Raw genomic sequence first — 19,488 nt, forward strand, 5'->3', positions numbered from 1 at the left:
TCACGCAAATTATTTCACACGGTAGCGAACTTGACTATGGCTTTGATGGATCCTTTTTGACATGGATCTTATGCAATACAGCTAATACTTTTGTTATAAGGAGTACAGATAGCCACTCAAGCAATGGAAATACAAAATTTGTGAAACGTGAAAGGGATATCTTTAAAACATAGACAACAACTATAATTAAATTAAACAAGGAACGTCGCGTTAAACTTTACAGTATCACTACCACTAGTAAACACTTACTTGCTTTGCTGTAGTATTTTCATATGCAAAATTTCCATTCACAAAAAAGTTTGAGATATGGTATATTCCAGAATCGGTGTATATTAGTAAGACGTTATTTATGTTCTTACTTTATGATTAAATATTTCACTCCAGCTTCGGAATAAACTGAGTACACATTATTAAATTAAACGGAAATCGTTGAAAACGTAAATTAACAGATTCATTCCTTGCTTTGGAATTCTCAATAGGCTGGTCACTTTGGATCTTCATCGCATTGCTACTTTTTTCATGAAGTTTGCCTTGATGAAGAAACGATTTTCAGGCCAGTGAACATACGTGTTCCTCAATCACACCCCTAAATTGTGTTGCGTGACAATGTGATCAGCAGTTGATTTGCCTGAGATGTCATTGCCTCTCTTAAAATATTAAGAGGCCTGTTCTATTAGATGCCAATTTTTTATGTTCTTTCAATCCTTCCTTTAACCGGCAGTCCGCCGCTTTCCGCTGTATTTGTTTTTTGTAAGGATACGACGTCGGTACTGAGAAAATAGTGTGCTGTGTTACAGGGCACTCTTGCTCTGCGTGACCTCAAAAATCTGCTAGGAGAAAGGACGAAGGAAATAAGATAGGTAGTGATGCTTTAGTGCCTCTCAATTCCAAAATTTTCTTTTATTAGTCTCCTGTCGTTGATGAGTATACGTGCGTGTCTATTGTCACGTAACAACCCTGAAATGGCAAAACTGTTTGACGGTTCACAATACAAGTTGACTTTTTTGGATTAGCTTTATAGAATGCAAAACTTTACTCGGCAAGCTAAACCGTCTTCAAATGAGAATCATCGTTTATGCAGGTTCATCAATTTCAGTAGAAAGTAGCAGTACGCAAAGGAAGTGTTACACACAGTAAAAGCAAATCAGGGTTGAACGCATCAAGTTTGAAACTGAGTACGCCACTCAAAGTAGTAAATATTTATCGAGTTAAAGTTTGGTTGTCGCTGAAACGTTACTGACTGTCAATAAAGAGATCTAAGTAAACATCTACACGGATGCTTACATTCCAGTACAGGTCCATGCGATGTTGAAGTAATTCCGTATCGCCGACAATTTAATAAGGGAAAACTGGAAACGACATAAGTACATCCAATAAGTAATTTCTACTGAATTGTGGGTAGATTAGGTTGTTACAGCCCGTTACACCCGCACGGATAGACTAAGCAGGAAACCGAACAAACTTGACTTGTAATGGTACCCCGTGGGTACCCCGCAATAGTATTTGTAGCGTCACGTGACTCGCGTCGTTCCTTCGTGTTTCTTTGCAAGAGTTGTAAAACGATGCATGTCGAAAGCCGTGAAAACGAAGTGCTGTGTAAAGCTGTGAAGCCGTAATAAATACGTTGTGTTACCAGAACATAGATCACACTAGCCAATTATATGATCAATATGATCGGGAATATGATCAGAGACAAACAAATATTTGTAAATAAAGTAAACAACTTTGAGCGAAACAGTAACCGTTTAATAGTAAACCTTTAAAGGCAGAATATAGATGGAAATACTAACTTACCCTCAGAAACCTTTCAGCTAAGTTCTTTCCATGTTTAATTTTATTTTAATTCCGTTTTATTATCGCAACTGGGAGATTTATTTAAGTAAGTGAACTCTGATACGATGCGCTGTAAAGGGGCCTTCCTGTGCCACGGGCCACCAGTGTTATTTTCCAGACGGAAAGTAGACAGACCCTTTAGTCATACTGCACAAAATCGGTGACAAAAAGGATCAATCTAGCCATGTATATTTTTGCCTTTTTTTTTTTTTCAACCAGCTGGTCACGTTCGCTACCGTGTGAAATAGTTTGCGTGACTCAGGATAAAGTACCAGTGCTATTGAAAAACCATTAAAGAGATTGAATTGGTCTATTGATAAGCTGAGTTGTAAAAACTTGTTTGAACTTCTTATCTTGGATTTATTTCAATTCTTTACCTTAAAAGATTTAGTGGGAATGTATAAAATAAAAAAGTCGGAAATAATAGTAATTGCGCAATAAAAAATTAAAAGTGAGATATGCGTCAAAAAGCCCTAAGGGAAAATTCTCCCAACGGAACAGTTCTTACGGGCCACCTGCAATTTTTTCCAGGCAAGTAGAATAAAGAACCTGCTTTTACTTGGTTATATTTATTTACTTGACTGAAATATAACAGACAGAATTTGACAAGTTCAAAGTTTGCTAATATTAGCCTTGTCACATTAAGTCTGTAAATGGTTCAGCTTCCGAGGGTTGACTATTTTGTAAAAAACAACATTTTTTAAACAAAATTAGTCCCGAGTAAAGTTTAAGAGATGCCCCACAAACTGTGTAAAGGACATGTTAAGACAACGTTTGGTACGTCCATACGAGCATGTTGAACATGTGCCAAATTTCAAGCCTCATGGCCGCCGCTGAAGGCCTGGTGGCCAAATTTTCAAGTTTTGCAAATTTCGAAGAAAAGAAAAGGAAATCGAACCTTCTGATGTCATTTCCGAAAATAATTAGCCAAAGGGGTTCTTTTGGCCAAATAAGAAAAAAATTCGTTATTTCGCTTCTGTCGGCCGATTCTCGATATTTTCGGATTTACGCTCTTAACGTGAAAGGAGATCTAAACATGTGGTTACAGTTTCTTAACCACTTTAATGGCAAATCATTCTTTTTAGATATCATTTGGGTTTCCTCAGTAACGTTACATTTGTACACGATTTCTTCCGGATCTTTAGGTTATGGTGCCGTTTTTGGACATAAGTGGTTTAACGGCGAATGGCCCATCAAATGGAAATCTAAGAATATCATAGTACTTGAAATGTTTCCGATTGTACTTAGCGTCCGAATCTGGGCGGATAACTTAGCCAACAGATGTATCATGTTTCATACTGACAATCAGGCGCTAACGGAGGTTATAAGTAAGAAAACAACAAAGGACAGGGAGCTATTGGTTCTTGTCCGCGCTCTGGTTTTGTCCTGCTTGAGGCATAATATTCTATTAAGAGCAATCCTCCTACCCGGGATTTTAAATACGAAAGCTGACGCCTTATCGCGGTTGCAGGTGGACAAATTCAAGTCCCTCGACCAGGATGCGGACCAAAAACCGACAATCGTGCCTCCCCATCTGTTACCAGAGAACTGGGGGGATATAACTAAGAAACTTTTAGCTGCCAGTTTAAACAATGCCTCGGCTAGAGTGTACAGACGGCCTTGGACTTTGTTCACTACTTGGGCTGCTCAATATCTAGGTACCTCGGTTATTTCACTGCCAGTGCAACCAGCTGTTTTAGCTCTCTTTATATCACATTTGTTTTCTCTTCGCTATGCTTCCTCATCAGTGACCACTTACGTTTCCGCTATTGGTTACGTACATAAGTCAGTCGGGGTAGAAGACCCAACTGCAGCGACAATAATTGTTCAAATTCTTAAGGGTTATAGGAAATTAGTTCCAGTCAGAGATGTTCGCTTACCAATCACTCTGCCAATCTTACGCCAGCTAATACAATTGTTCACACATACAGCCACGTCAGCTTATCAGAAATGCTTAATGTCAGGCATGTGCTCTTTAGCATTTTTTGCCTTTTTGCGAATAGGAGAAATGACCACCACAACTGGACAACAAGTCAATCTTATAAATATAACGCAGTTCGATCGTCTAGTAGACAAGCATGGCCATGTCAAGGCCCTTCAGCTTTCTCTTTTTCAATATAAGCATAGCGACCCAAGTCAACCTTTTGTAATTTATATTTATCCTGAGATCAATGAATGAGTTGCCAGTAATCGGATACTCGTGTTTGCGCGAAGAACTCTGGGATCGTCAGGGGGCAAACACTGCTAGTCGCTAGAAGGAAATGTATGGCAAAAAGTTGTTTCGAGGTACAAGAAAACGATTTTTGAGAGAGATCAACGCTTTCTCGCCGTCGTTGTTATCGCAAATGGATTTGGGCAATGTTGATATGTGGAATATGTAAGTTTTTCTTTGAATAACCCTGAAATATGTGACAAAATCTGCCGATAAACTCCGTTGCTTGCGTGAGGTTTATTGTGAAATTTACATCGCGTAATGGTCTGAAAATATTACAAAATTAATTAGGTATAAATCGAGAGGAAATAACCCAGTAAAGCCTTTTAAGTTGTGTACAGGCTACTTTTGGCTTATTTGAAAGCTCAGTGGTACAAATAATACTGGAAATAAGCCCGGTGGCGATCATTGTACTGTCTTTTACAAGCGCGCCGTATTTCAGTGATTTTCCTTTTCAATAACAGATCAAGGGTAGCTCCTTGAATATATCTCTCAGTATTTGTATTGGAAAGTGCCATTTGTGCGTGATTATGCTTTCCAAAGTTTGGTATTGACGGTTGAGTGAAATTGCCCGACACAAAGGGTAGTAGTTCCTTCTGCAATTTTCGATTTCGGTTTAAGAGCTTCTTTTCTGTCTTAATATTTAACTTCTCGGAGGGTTTTTTCTACCATATGCTCCGGGTAGCCTCTCGAGATCAGGCGTGTATTGAAATTTTCAATAGTATTCTCTTCAATGTACTTCACAATAAACCTCACGCAAGCAAAAGGGAGTTTATCGGTAAATTTTATCACTTATTTCACGGTTATTCAAACAAAAACTTACATTTTCCATGTATCAACATTGCCAAAATCCATTTGCGATAAAACAACGGCGAAAAAGCGTTGATCTCTCCCCAAAACCATGTTTTTGGGCGTCGAAACAACTTTTCGCGATAGATTTCCTTCTAGCGACTTGCAATGTTTGCCCCCTGACGATCCCAGAGTTCTTTTCGCAAACATGGGTATCCAATTACTGGCAACTCATTCATTGTTGTCCGGTACAACTTATCTTACTCCAGGTCCCCTATTTTGCTGGCCGGATGGGAGGCCGATTTCTAGATCATTCTTTATCACACAACTTAATAATGCCTTGCAGTTTAACAACCTAGATGCTTCGTTATACCAGTCACATGGTTTTCGTATTGGTGCGGCAAGCTGGGCAGCCGCCAAAGGTTTTTCGGACTCTCAGATTCGTTTGTTAGGTCGCTGAAAATCAAACGTTTTCCTTAAATATATACGAATGCCTAGTCTCGCCACTGACTTATCAACACCCTAGCTATGAATTAGTGCAATGGATAACACACGCAGGTGCTGTGTTGTCGCATCCTTTGATGTTTTCTGGTGTTAAGCTTCGTTTATATTTATGATGTGTCAGAGTTTGCCAACAGTCTTCGGGTGGGGATGGCCGCTTAACAGCGTCCTTCTGGCCTTTTTCATGGCCCTCATCTTTACTAGAGCTTAAATTACTTTTAAATCGTTGGTATGACGACTGTATATACTTTATAAATGATTATTATGTTATGATGTAGTTAATTATTAGTTAGTAATTTATCAATTAAAAGCGGCCACGACACATGGCCAAATTATTACCCCAGCGGCTTGCTGTCGTTATTTTAAGCGCTCTAGCAAACAGAGCTCGACTGTTGGCTTAAATCAGTCGTGTAGTCAATATGATTGAAAACCACTCGATGGAAGGGGGCATAAATGAATTTATTTGCATGCAAATAAAAGTTTTTATGTCACCTCCTCGTTTATACATTTAATTTGTATCGGGTGTTGACATGACATGTGTAGGTCATTCAAGGGTAAAGGTGGGTAGATTGCTGCGTTCGTATTACCGTCATTTGATACCTTAGACAATACCTTGGAGTTGTGCAAGAATCACGAGACATGTCGGCAATTTCATTACAATAGAAAGTAGGATTGTGTAATTGTCACACCCTATTCAGTAAAAGTACATAGCCTCGTTTTCCTGGAGCACAAGAGGGTAAAAGAGCGATGCTAGCTGTGACTCGCCCTCTTAGTCTGTAACGCTAAATCTTGAAGTCGTTCAAGCAATCAACCCGCCTCCGCCCCTTGCTCCCCCGATAGCCTTTCTACTTATGTGTACTTTTATTATGCTGCCTTTTTCGTGGCCCTCACCTTTACTAGAGCTTAAATTACTTTTAAATCGTTGACATGACGACTTTATATACTTTATGAATGATTATTATGTTATGATGCAGTTAATTATTAGTTAGTAATTTATCAATTAAAAGCGGCCACGACACATGGCCAAATGATTACCCCAGCAGCTTGCTGTCGTTATTTTAAGCGCTCTAGCAAACAGAGCTCGACTGTTGGCTTAAATCAGTCTTGTAGTCAATATGATTGAAAACCACTCGATGGAAGGGGGCATAAATTAGCACTTACTTCGCCTGGTATACATTACTAAACACATTGCAGTTTTTTTGCGCCAGGAATTCCTAATTCCAACTGTCATTTTAGTTTTTTTTTATTTATATCTTTTTATCAGATTAGGCAAACGTGATTTCCTCTTGCTAAAATCTCACAGGGTTTAAATTTTCCTATGGAAGTGAGGTTACACGTACAAAGGGAATTCAAGGTAGTGAATTTTACAGCTTTTAAAATGAGTTTTGCAAGTAATCGAGACATGTGTATGCTTAGCTCCTTTGTTTGTAAATACTGTTACAGTGACAATTAGTTTTAGTCATGTAATATTTTCTTTAGTCAATTATCAACCGAATAAGAAGAAGATGAAAACGTTATTATCATTATACACGTGCATTCCGCCTAAAAAAAGTTCATTACCAGATCACGCTGTGTGTGGACACTGTCCAAAACTTGTCTTTGTCATTGGTGGGTTTATCTGAGGAAACTGGGTTTTAAATACAGAGCGATCCTATAGAACGAGGCAGAGTTGTTCAGCCTGCCAATCACAAATCTTAACGGACGACCAATGCTCCCATTTGATTGGCTTATTCATTCAGGTCTAATCAGTTTTATCGTGTTGCCACAAAATTCTGGAGAGCAACGGGTGTAATTTTCTGTTTTATTTTACAAGTAAGCAATACCTTTTGAACTAAATGAACAACAGCTTCAAGAGAAGAGTCTACTTCATAATTTTGTTCCTCCACTTGCGAAAGCCTATCGTATGAATTCGAGCTGTTCACTCAACATTATAAAATGCCGTGTCTAGTTCTTTTGATGCCAGAGTGTCTTTGCTCCTTCGAGGATTGACGCGGTTGAGAAATAAGTTTGGAAACTAAAACTCGTAAAAAACCCCAGATACAAGCAGACTGTGAGGGTAATATATTATATCTACGGTAATATGGTTATTCTTCATCCAGTTATCTGAAAGAGATTCCACAAGGTGAACATACACACTTACGCCGTAAGCCGGAAGTAGCATGAAAGCGAGGCCTAAGGGCCCTCCAGATGTTTCCCGCGAACTTTGAAAGAGTAAACATGGAGGCAGAAACCTCTTCGATTCGCAATTTAGAAGTGGAAAAGTTGAAACCAGAAGATATTCCTGGTGCAGTCATAGAAAATGAAAGTCAGATTGGAAAGTGGACAGTGGAAAAATTAAAGTTTTGGTTGAAATGTAGACGCCTAAACCAGCAAGGAAATAAGAAGCAACTGTTAGAAAAGTAATAACTCGGCCAGTGACAGCTGCCGGTTGATGTTTACATTTTACTATTGTTGCTACTTAATGCACTTACGTTTGAAGTTTCATTTTTATTCCTTTTTATGACAGAGTGCTGGCATTCAAGGCCGTACCGAAATACCGTGATAATGTTTACGACCCAGACCCAGAAAAGAGGTACACAAAGGCGAAACTTCAAAGACATTTAGGAAATGATAAAGAAACCGTGGCAGATAATTTGTCGATTTCTTCGTCAGCAGAAAATCCAGAGGTTTTGTTCCCAACAGATGAAGTGGCGAATGAAGTTTTCAACAATAACTTTTCAGTTCTTCCAAATTTTGTTCCGATGGATGCGTTTCAACATATCAAAAATTCCGGCAAGTCTATTAAGAAGTATGATAATGTTGATGTTGTTGTGAACTCAAATGACAAAGGGTTACGAATGATGAGATTTGTCCATGACTTACAAGTGTACAAGGATCCACAAAAAAATTATGTCTTTGTGAGAGCCTGTTGTTGGGCCTCTTACAAGAGAGATCGTAAATACAAGATTAAATTAACAGTGCAAGGAGGCGGTACGTGTTCTGATAAAATTAAATCAGCATCCTGTGATCGTCAGTGCCCAGCATCCAAAAGCGAATGCTGCTGTCATGTAATGGCAGTTATTTGGAAACTGGAAGACATGACAAGAAAGGGAGAGTTGAAAGAGTGTGACAATAGAACATGTACGTCAAAACCGCAACAATGGGGCAAAGGAGGAAAAAGAGAAGTTAACTGTTCACCGGTAATGACTACAAGTATTGTAAAACCAAGGCATGCATCTGATGGGCCAGGTAAAAGGAAAAGGGGGATACATAGTCAATTCTATGATCCTAGACCGGTGAAGTCAAGAAAAATTGACCCTGACTCCATAATTAAATTAAAGGAAAATCTTCAATAGATCAATCCAAAACTTCCATTTGCTTTGATGCTGCCAGAGGACAGAAATATTCCTACTGTAAACACCTTGATTGGGCCAGTGGCAAGAGGATCAGTGCTCCACAAACAGCTTCAAGGATTTCAAATGGGTAGCACAAATCCTGTCACCTCCTGTGATCCAATTTCTTACCAGTCACCCAATCCAGCAATGAATGGAAGTAGTAGTGAAAGTGGGCATGTTCCTACCCAAACAAATTCAAATGTTACTGATGGTCATTTTACCAACCACTCAGAAAATTCTACTGACAGTCAGTTCAGGCATACACCCATTGAATCCGAGTGTCTCAACAACAGTTCCCCCAGCCACGGTTTTACTAATTTTCCTCTACTACCCAACAAATGTTGTGAGGAAACTGTTGACTTGAATCTATTTTCTAATGCTACAACCATCTTGAATAAGGTTCAAGTATCCCTTCAAGCAGCACAGGAGCTTTACGCCAAGACAACTGGTCAAGCAAATAACAATGTATGGTATGAAGAGAGAAAATACCGCATCACAGCCTCAAACTTTGACAAAAGTTTGAAAAGAAAGAGTCAGCCAACACCTGAATTTATCCGAACAATCTGTGACCCAGTTGATATCAGCAACTTGCCCTTTGTTAAATATGGCAGAGAAAATGAGGACAAAGTTGCAGATATGTATTTCAAAAAAATGCACGAGGAAGGGAATACTGGACTGAGAGTGGCAGAAGTTGGTTTATGTGTCAACCCATCCCTACCTCATTTAGGGGCATCTCTAGATCGTGTTGCTTTTGATCCCATGTCAAATGATAAGTTTGGAGGAGTGGAGATAAAAACTAACCCAAAGGCAGGATCCATGGGTCTCTCAATAGCTCAAACTGTTGGCAACCCATCTTTTACAGCAAATCATTTTTTGGTTTCAAAAGATGGGCAAATTATTCTGAACACTGACCATTCATACTATTATCAACTTCAGGGTCAGTTGGGCCTTTCTGTGCTCTCGTGGATTGACTTTGTGGCACATTTAGGCATAGGAGACATATTCACACAACGAGTGTTTCCTGACAAAGACTTGTGGTCCAAAACTATGGTTCCTAAATTGAACTCATTTTATTTCAACCATGCTCTGGATTTTTTCTTGTTAAATGAACCTAAAACTTATTAACATTGAAGAATTTGGTTCTTGTACAATGAATTTAGTTCACATGAACTGACCTCAAGTAAACACAGTAACTTTTAAAATGTCAAAATTAGACTGAAAGAATAGGGTTTTGAAAATTGACAATTAATGATGCAACAGTCCACAACTGATTTATGCAGCCATGCATAGACAATGGTACTACTTGATCAAATATGTGCCATGCCTTCACCCGTTTGATTGATCTTTCCACATGGATCCTCACATTAGCAATGCTCATAGTCTCAAAGCATTCGTCCTTTGTCAATTGATCCTGCACTGACTGTCTTTTGGGCGGAATATACAGACTTGCACCCTTCAAGGCCATGAGATCATGTATATCAAATCCTTTGTCAGCAAGGTATTTATCCCCAGGCTCCACAAGACTACAGAAGTCACTCTTTTCCACAATTTCTCTGTCACTTATGCGGCCAGGATACAGGTGGCTGACAAAAGTCACCCAACAGTTGGGAGTGATGCAAATAAAACCTTTATATGTATTGTGGGATTTGTAATCAGAGTACATTTCAGAATGTGTTTGATAGTCCTTTGGCATGTCACACTTGATCTCTGTGCAGCCAAAAATCCCTCGGATATCTTGATACTGGCCTTTAAATCCCTCAGGCAGATACTTCTTGATCTTATCCTTTGAAACCCATATTGGCGGGCTTCCCAGCATGATGTACAGATAGTTTACCCATGTCACTAAAATATCAGAAACTGTAGCTACAGAAATGCCATACCTGTGTGCCAGATCCCTTTCAAATAATCCTAATCTAATTCTGGTCAAAAACATCCATAGCCGATCTATTGGATCAATATTACGGCTCCTTTCCCTTTCTTTGTCTACTTCATGTAGACATGGAAATGTAGCGGTAAAGTTCTCTTCGCTTTTGCTTCGAGCAAAATTCCAACTAATTAAAGACTCTGCACAGGGTTTAACATACTCCCAGAATGCCATTAGAGTATTGTAATTTGGAAAACCCGTATAAAAGAAAATATCATCATCACTACTCTTAAATCTTTCTATACCAAACTTGGAAAGTAACAGTTGGCGTTTTAAATCTGCAACGACCTCTGCCAAGTCTTCATTTTGATGCTCGTTTTCAATTTTTACTTCGCTGGTTTCCAGTGGATCACCTCTTTTCTCTGAACATGCAACCGAGTATGTGATTGTCGATTTCGCCTCTCTTCTTTCGCATCGCTTTGCCCTTTCGATCTCATGACTTGACGCTTTGGTCCACTCAAACCGTGAGGGAGTAGCAGTTGGCAAAAGATCTTTCCTTTTCCCACTGCGCTTGTAGTCTGTAGAAACAAAATGTTCGGAGCAGCAAAACAGAGACGTGTTCGATTTAAACTTGCAGTCAGATCGTTTCATTTTCACTGCCCATTCCATCCTACGTTGAGAATCTTTCGGAAATGTGTGGAACGTGAGGTCTTTTCTGTTATCCGACCTATTAGTACATAGTGCTGCGGCACAACATTTATGCGAGATCTTTTGTGCTGCACTATTTGATCTTGCACTTTCTGACATAGCATCCGCCATAATTACTCGCGCCAACTGGAGGGCCCTTAGGCCTCGCTTTCATGTAACTTCCGGCTTATGGCGTAAGTGTGTATTGGCTGCTATTGTACCGTCTTGTTGCTAAAATTCAGTCAGCCTTCTACGAACGAAAACTTTGTTTTTATTACAATAATATTCAGGCGAAGTTTCCCTTTGCCATTTATCAAGTTCTCTTGTTTCTTCCTACGTAGTACTTTTTGTATCCAATTTCTTTGCTCTGAATATAGAACCGTGCGAGGAATAACTCAGCGTTATTCAATTTGCATTTTGTTTGCACCATCATAACGCTCATAAATCTGAATAATTTTAAATATCCCATCAAAATCACTCTGTATTTACGGTCTAACCAAAATCACGAGATTTGTTTTCGTTCTCGATCGGCATGCTGAGATAAATGGAAACAGATAGCTCTTTGATTGCAGGCATCAGCTTTGTTAGCGGCGAAATTTGAATCTTCCGTGAAGTGATGAAGTAATTCATCGTTTTTGTTCTTCCTAAAGCACCTTAAAAAGTGTTAATATAAGTTTTATTTTCACTGTATTTTCATTATTTACCTTATATTATTCTACGTAAATGACTCCGTTGTCTTAAAGAAAAAAATTAAATACGCTATTTCTCTACGTCCTCTATGTTATGCGATCGTTATGCATCAGTCAAGCGCCCATCCCCCCCCCCCCCCGGGCTAACCCCCGGGCATTAGCATTTTTTTAAAAAAATTGGGCAAATTCCCCGGGGTGGGGACACATAAGTTGTCTAAATGCCCCGGGGTGGGGACGAAGAAAGAGGGCAAATGCCCCTCCCCCGGGATCGTCGCCTTCCGACACCTCCGCAGTTTTTCAGTTAATCAGTGAATAAAACGGTCAACTGTTCGGTATTTTAATGCAACGGTAAGGCTTCAAGGACAACAGTACGTGCTAGTTGATTCTGATTATATTTATTTCTTTAGATTTGTTTTTAACAGTTTGCTAGAGGATAGCTGGGATTGCGGCAGACGTGCCCGCAGCAGCGAGCGATGATAGGCGCCTGTATTCGCAGGCTACTTTTTCTGTGAAGAATCAAGACATTTTAAATGATGATGCATTGCATTTTAAGCTCGCAAGATCTGTCTTGAAGATCGCATCATTTGAATTCGCAAACCTTGAGTATTTTAACTCCACTTTCATGAATTTAAAAAATGTTAGGCTAGTTTTGAATGCGAAATGCGAAATAGTCGTTTTCACGTCAGTGATTGCTTTGTGATAAACAAAATATAGTTCACCTTACAAGTAATGAAGAAATATCTAAAATTGAGAAAACATACTTTTAAAAACATTTTCAAGTTTCTCTAGTCTCTGACGGACAAGCCATTGTTCGACAAACGCCTCGTCTTTCTCCAGTTATCTTGCATCATTAAAACACGAATTTTCTATAATAGGCTTAACAGAAACATGGTTAACAAAAGATAACCTCTATGACTTTCTAATGCCACATTACAGATTTGTTGGACAGGTTAGAAATACTAAGCATGGTGCTATGTATATAAATCCACTATATCAATTTACTGAGAGAAATGATTTGTCAATAATCATGGAGAACATAATAGAAGCACAATTTATAGAGATAAATATGCCAACCAAAAACATATTAATTGGAATAATATATGGACCTCCGAATGATACATATAAGCAATTTGAGGATAGGCTGACTGCTATCTCACAAAAAATAAATCAAGAAAATAAGAAATGTTACTTGATGGGAGATTTTAGCATTGATCTATTAAAACTAGACCTAAATGACAATTCAAATAGTTTCATTAATCTTATGTTCTGTTCATCATTTTATCCAACCATTTCTAAACCAACCAGGATAACAAAATCAACAGCTACTTTGATTGATAACATATTTAGCGACACGCTTGAAGAGAAATGTAAAACAGGTCTACTTCTGACTGACTTGTCAGATCATCCTCCTGTGTTTCAGCTTAATTTAAGTGAAGCTACATGTTCAACTAGGAAAATAACTCAAGTAAATAAGAAACTTAGAATTGTCAATGATAAAAGCATCGATGATCTGTGTCGCGAGCTCAATGACACTGACTTTACTGATGTGTGTATGTGCACAATCCAGAATATGCTTAAGTTGATGATTATTGGCAACATGTGATCTCACGTTTATCGCCTCCCGTATTAAACAAATTTTGTTTTTGTATTTCTGTCTTCTTGTCTGTCGACCGAGGTCTTTTCATAGTTAAGTAATAGCTGTGGGTGGCAGCTGAACCCAAGAACCATGTACACATCAGTGAACTGTGACTGGCTCCTTTCATTTTGAGATTTGAGCCATTTGCCCTCTGGATGGGAGAGTTTTTCTAGCACGCACACACACACACACACACACACACACACACACACAAAAAGATGTAACTTATGCCAGATATCCGTGATAAAATACTAAGTAAACATTTAGTCTCTGAACTACTGTAGATACATGTATTTTGCAACTGACCAAACAGTCCAGCAGCATGCTGATCACAGAAAGCTTCCATTTCAGTCACATCATAGAGGTGTTTACCACCCTTGTGTATAGTGCTTGGTCAGAGCTCTGTGAAACTGCTGAACATGTTTGCCAAATTCTGGTTCTGCTACAAATGTTCACAACATTTTAAAGGAGCTCAGTCACAGTTTGCACATATTGAAAAGTCTATCCTCAAGTTTTCAAATTTGTTGTTAGTAATCCATGTTAATCTTCTCCATCCTTAGCCATCCTTGTCCCTTTATGGTTTATCATTGTCTTAGGTGTTTTTCTATCTTATTAAACTGTTATTTTCAGATTTCGTACTATTTAAAGGTTATTTTGTATGTGGCCAAAATAACTCAAAATACCGTGACTGAGCTCCTTTAATTTCTACCTGTATTAACAGTTGAGTACAGTGAAGGATAACATTATCTTGATACCTTCATTAAACATGGGTTAGCACTTCAGCCCTTTTGTTGTTTATTAGCACTGATGCATGGTCAAATATACTTAAAATTTGTGATGAGCCTTGACTACAGAGTGATGGTTGATTCTAGGGGGAAAGGTTTTTTATGATCCCATTCTCAAACTGCAGCTTCTTTTGGATTTTGCAAAAACTGACTAATTTGTGTGTTTTCAATTTCAAATAAGAAATTAACTTTACATGTTTGGTCACAATTTTTTTTTCCCACTGGAATGGAATGGTTGGGGCAGAGACTGGTGATGCACAACTTGCCAGTCAAAATAGGGTTTTAGTTACTTTGTGGTTGCTCCAGTAGCTTTGCACTGACTTTTTCAAGCTCCTCAACTACATTGTGTATGCTTTCATGTTGTAATCTGGCGACATTTAAGTTAGCATTCTGCTGAATGATTTAAAAGGTCTAATGTAATTATTTTGATGCTATACTTGTATACCTGTAGGGAAACCAGATTTGATAATGATTGGTATTTTTTCATTCTTTTATTTTGTTTCAGACATTTTCATTGAATGATACCTTTTTTCTGACATTCAGATTCATGAAGTAATTTTTTTTTTCATTTTAAATCCTAAATATTGTTTTTTAGGTTTTATATTCCAACAATACTTGGATCACACATTGACCCAGGAGTGCTTTATAAATCTGGCTCTCTGTTTTTATTAAAAATCAATAAGTTGAGTCTTTTAGGTAGAGTTGTGTCAACTAGAAAAGCATTTTTTGTATGTTAAACTTTTGGTACTGATGCTGGAAAGCCCTTTTAGGGATGCTCCGTAAAGTAAACGCAGGTATTGTATGGTGCAAGATAATTTTTCTTTATTGCTTCAAAAACAAAAGAAACCATTACAATGCCCTGATTAGAAGCCAGTGAAGTGCTTATGGTACCAACCTTGCAGCCTACTACGGTGTACGATTATTTTAACTCTGAGAAGTAAGCTTAAATATAAGCTTATGTACCTACCTATTTCGGCGAAATATAATGTTTGCTGCAAACTATTTGCTCCTGTGCGTCTGCTTGAATTAACTTAAGCTTAAGTGTTTGTTGCAAACGCTCGGGTTTAACGAAAGCTAAATCGCTGTGGTCCAGGCTCTCGAACACTGTAATGAGGTGTAAGGGGTACTTTAGTCAGCCTCCCTGAACAGGTATTACCAGCGGAACTTTGCGGAAAGCAACAAGATGTCTCGCTTAATACTTTTCCGTGAAGTTTCATTTGGCCGAAAGAACAGAAAAATACCCTTCCCATAATTCTTGTCATTGACAGCGATCTGATGGAGTAATCCTTTTCTTTACCGCCTCGAAGGGCCCATTGTCCCTTGGCGCATATTATTGATTTCCACAAAAAGTAAAACAAGATGTAAAAGAAATCCAGTTGCTTTTATTTCAAGTTAGGTAAGCTAAATTTTACAAAGCCGGTGCACCTTGAAATGGTGGGAAAAATTCGAGAGCTAACCGTGGCGCTGAGAAGAAAGACTACAACTCCATCTTGATATTCTAAACAAATCCTGTTTTATTTGACATGAACAAAGAGAGGCGTGCAATACACCACAATAGAGCATTGATTAAATGATGGGAATTACAATCTTGATGGTATTTAACACGAAAGGAACGCCTAATGAGAAAACAACTTGTCTCTACTCACAGAGTCACTTTTTGCATCCGCTCGGACGAAGTCTTGCCGTCAGATTGCCATTAATCCAGCCATTATTCATCGTCAAAGAGCTTCACTGAGCTGCTCCTTTCGGTTTACAACCATATAATGCCTTTGGGAAGTGTTTTCTCAAAACCATGGAAACGAAAAAAAAGTCATTTTTGATATTTCGGTGCGGAAGAAACAACGATAACGTAGTCCAAATCTCAAGCTTAATAAACACTGGCCCTTCTTAACAAACGAGAAAATCAGAGTCCAGTTTCTCTTCCACCAGTAGCGAACGTTAACACAAGGGGGGACCAGGTAAGGGTGAATATTCTGTAGAAAATGACCGCCGATCTCACTAAACACAATGCCAACGCAAACTAGAAACTTCGAAGGCGTAATTCAGCCGATTATCGAAGTTTGAATAAATGTATGAGTAGCCTGAAAAAAGGCTGAATTACGTGGCGAAATCTTATTCGCCGTCCGCCATTTTGAAACATTTGACGGCGGGAAGTGAGTGCGCATGCTCAGCGGTTTTTGAGACCTGTCCGAGTCGCCACAGTTTTGTAAGTTTACTTTACTCCGTTGTCAGTTTTTTGTGTCGTTATATTTTGTACTTAAATATTTTGTCTTGTTTATTTTTCAGTTGAATCACACACACACACATACATCACACACCCAAGTAGTATAGGGGGAGTCAGACAAATACCGTTTCGCAGAGGGAGAAGAATTTCCCGGTTTTACAACTCCCAGGTTCAAAACCGAAGCTCACCAGCTCGATTCGGTTGAAGTCGGGGTGGTAAAACCGGGAAATGCTGGGTCCCTCTGCGAAACAGTATTTGTCTGACTCCCCCTATACTACTACAGGGAAGGGGGGAAGGGGAGGGATTCCAATTAGAAACAAAAGACCCCGCTGTTATACCGTTCGAACATAAGCGATGATTCGAGCAACAAACAAGTGTGCGTGGTTGATGCATAGCCGGAAAGAAAGCTGCGGAAAAAGCTGTGTCGGCGCTTATTGCAGGCAGCATAAATACCAACTAAAGAAAGGAATGAAAATGCCAGCTCCGTGTAGAGTCTGCGGAGTCGGGGTTTTGTGTGATTACCGTCTATGCATTCCATGCGGCGGGAGCGCGCTAAAACAGGGGCTTATCCGCAAGCGCAAAAAAGCAAAGAAAACTTTTGAACTTGTTTTGCTCGAGCTGAGGTCAGCCCAATTAGAAAAATAAAACCTTCCGTTATACAACAAGTCACTATGGCTTCCGTTGACCAAAGGTTTGAAGAAATTCTGAAAGAAGAGTTTGCAAAACTTGATCCAGCCACATTGTGGTATTTAGATCAATTACTTGCAGAAAACGAGCCAGCCGTTAGAAAGATTGTTCAGAACGTGCTGGATGAACCTATTTCCCAAGAAACGGAGAAGAGTTTGCAAAAACCATTACTTCCAAAACCTTTCCAACCAGGACCCCCTCCCCGGCAAAGAAAGGTGAGAAAAAATCAAAAGCTTCTGAGGGAGTACGACCCTTTTCCTGCGCAGAACATCCGAACAGTGACAGACTACCAGAATGAGATTCTGGACCTTTTTGATGATGCAAAACATGAGGGCGAAGAGAGTAAAGGACGGCGTTACATTCGATGGCGCTTCATCAGAGGTCTGGAAAAAGACCTAACAACAAACTTTATGGAAAAAATTCGAGAAAATGTTGTCACATCGTTTTACCTGAGGCATGTTTTCTCGTATCAGTTGCGCAACATTGAAGATGGGACGGTGATTCTGTACTACAAAAACCACGGCTCGCCTTGGATAAACAGACTGGCAGAGGCGGAAGAATGGCTGAACGAATAAGAGACCAAACGCCTGGAACATGACAAAATCGAAAGACCATCAACAAAGTGGGAGTTTGTAAGCTTTTTTAATGTTGACCTGAAGGTTGTGATTGACCGCCAGCCGTTGTTGGGCGCAGGCTCTTTGCCGGACTGGCTGCGCAACCTTGCTCATGGAGGGGTGATGGCGGCTTTGGATACGTATAAAGACAACTTGTGTCTTTGGCGTTGTATCGCTGTGTACCGAGGAGCGCGCGCCGATCGAAGTACAAAAGCAGCCCGCGGTCTAGCCAAGAGTTTCTTCAAACTCAAAACTATGCCGACCGACTGCCCAAAAACGTCTCTGGATGAGTTAGACAAGGTCGAAAGACATCTGAATCAAGGCACAGCTTTTTCAGACTGGCTCGGCATCCGGGTGTATGAGCCCGAGAGGGGGGCGGGAGAAGTGGTATGGCACCTTAGACGAAACCCAGCAGCTAGTTTGAAGAACATTCTGACAATCGGTATCTACGAAGGGCATGCGTTCGTCATCAAAGATATTGCCAGGTTGGCCAAAAATTATGCATGCACTCATTGCACAGCGAGATTCACAAAAGTTTGCAATCTCCAACGCCATTTCCAAACCTGCAGTGCAGGAAAAACGGTAATCGATTGCCCGGGTGAAAGGGTTGAAGCCCCGCAGACAGCTTTCGAGAAAGCTTTCTATCTAAAACACAACGCTTCCAAAGAATCGCTTCTGTGGCTTGATCGAGAAGCCAAGCGGCGGAAAATCCACATTCACCACGCAATGTGCGGGCATAGTGGCGAGCGTTGGGCTGAGCGCGCACCTGTCGACGGGTACAACCACGCAACGAAGACTGTATTTCAACACCACGGCTGCCACTGGCACGGGTGTCGAAAATGTTACCCGCAAGATCGCGACAAAATCACCGCAACAACCAAACGCGAGAAGATATGTACCAAGCCACAATGAAACGCACAAGATTTCTGCGGGAGGCCGGCTACCAAGTTATCGAGGCCTAGGCATGCGAAGTTGGGAAAATCTACGCTGACCCACCGCGGGCCGAAACAAAAAGCTACCCGCACGCGATCTTGTACGATTTCGAGGCGTATGGCGATAATAATCATCGGAAGGAGGCGACGTCCGCGCTCACGATAGAAAACGCGCACGTGCCAATTTCGGTGAGCGTTGGTGACACCCTTGAAACAGAGCCCACCCACATCTGTGAAAGAGACCCCGCGCAGTTGGTCAGCAAGTTTATGGAAGAGCTGGAGAGACGCGGAAAAAACATCCGGGCCCAGGTACGAGCGGAGTTTGTGCCAGAAGACGTGCACCTGCTGCCAAAAGCGCAGCGACAAAAAATCGATGAATGGTGCAACCAGGTTCCTGTCGTCGGGTTCAACTCAGGAAGTTACGATCTGAATCTGATAAAAAACCACTTCGCTGGCCGCCTTGCTGAAACATCACCCAAAGTCAGAGTGGCAAAAAACGGGAACAAAACCATGTTCTTGCTCACCTGGGGATTCCGTTTCCTCGATATCATCAATTACCTTGGGCCGGGGACGAGCTACGAGAAATGGGTGAAAGCCTACGAATGCAAGACAGTGAAATCATGGTTTCCATGCGAATGGTTTGACACCCCCGAAAAGCTTG

General features: G+C 40.1%; 2 protein-coding genes and 1 pseudogene across 3 annotated transcripts in view; 2 read left to right on the plus strand and 1 right to left on the minus strand.

Annotated features, from left to right (window-relative positions):
- LOC145467435 (uncharacterized) overlaps positions 1-19,488 on the plus strand; it is a 267,594-nt pseudogene that overhangs the window by 13,764 nt on the left and 234,342 nt on the right. The window lies entirely within an intron of this gene.
- LOC145467405 (uncharacterized) lies at positions 3,062-6,369 on the plus strand. The gene has a single exon (XM_081450963.1). It carries the CDS (start codon positions 3,062-3,064, stop codon positions 4,010-4,012), a length of 951 nt encoding a protein of 316 aa, XP_081307089.1. The 3' UTR covers positions 4,013-6,369.
- Positions 9,871-11,392, minus strand: LOC145467242 (uncharacterized). The gene is made up of 2 exons (XM_081450794.1): positions 10,013-11,392; positions 9,871-9,879 (listed from the first exon to the last, which is right to left on the minus strand). Exons 1-2 carry the CDS (start codon positions 11,390-11,392, stop codon positions 9,871-9,873), a joined length of 1,389 nt encoding a protein of 462 aa, XP_081306920.1.

The sequence above is a fragment of the Orbicella franksi genome, chromosome 14 (assembly GCF_964199315.1).
Source record: "Orbicella franksi chromosome 14, jaOrbFran1.1, whole genome shotgun sequence".
Lineage (NCBI taxonomy): Eukaryota > Metazoa > Cnidaria > Anthozoa > Scleractinia > Merulinidae > Orbicella > Orbicella franksi.

Bases quoted from the DNA above. Each gene is read 5' to 3' on its own strand.
- LOC145467242 (XM_081450794.1), bottom strand. From the start codon at position 11,392: ATGGCGGATGCTATGTCAGAAAGTGCAAGATCAAATAGTGCAGCACAA.
- LOC145467405 (XM_081450963.1), top strand. From the start codon at position 3,062: ATGTTTCCGATTGTACTTAGCGTCCGAATCTGGGCGGATAACTTAGCC.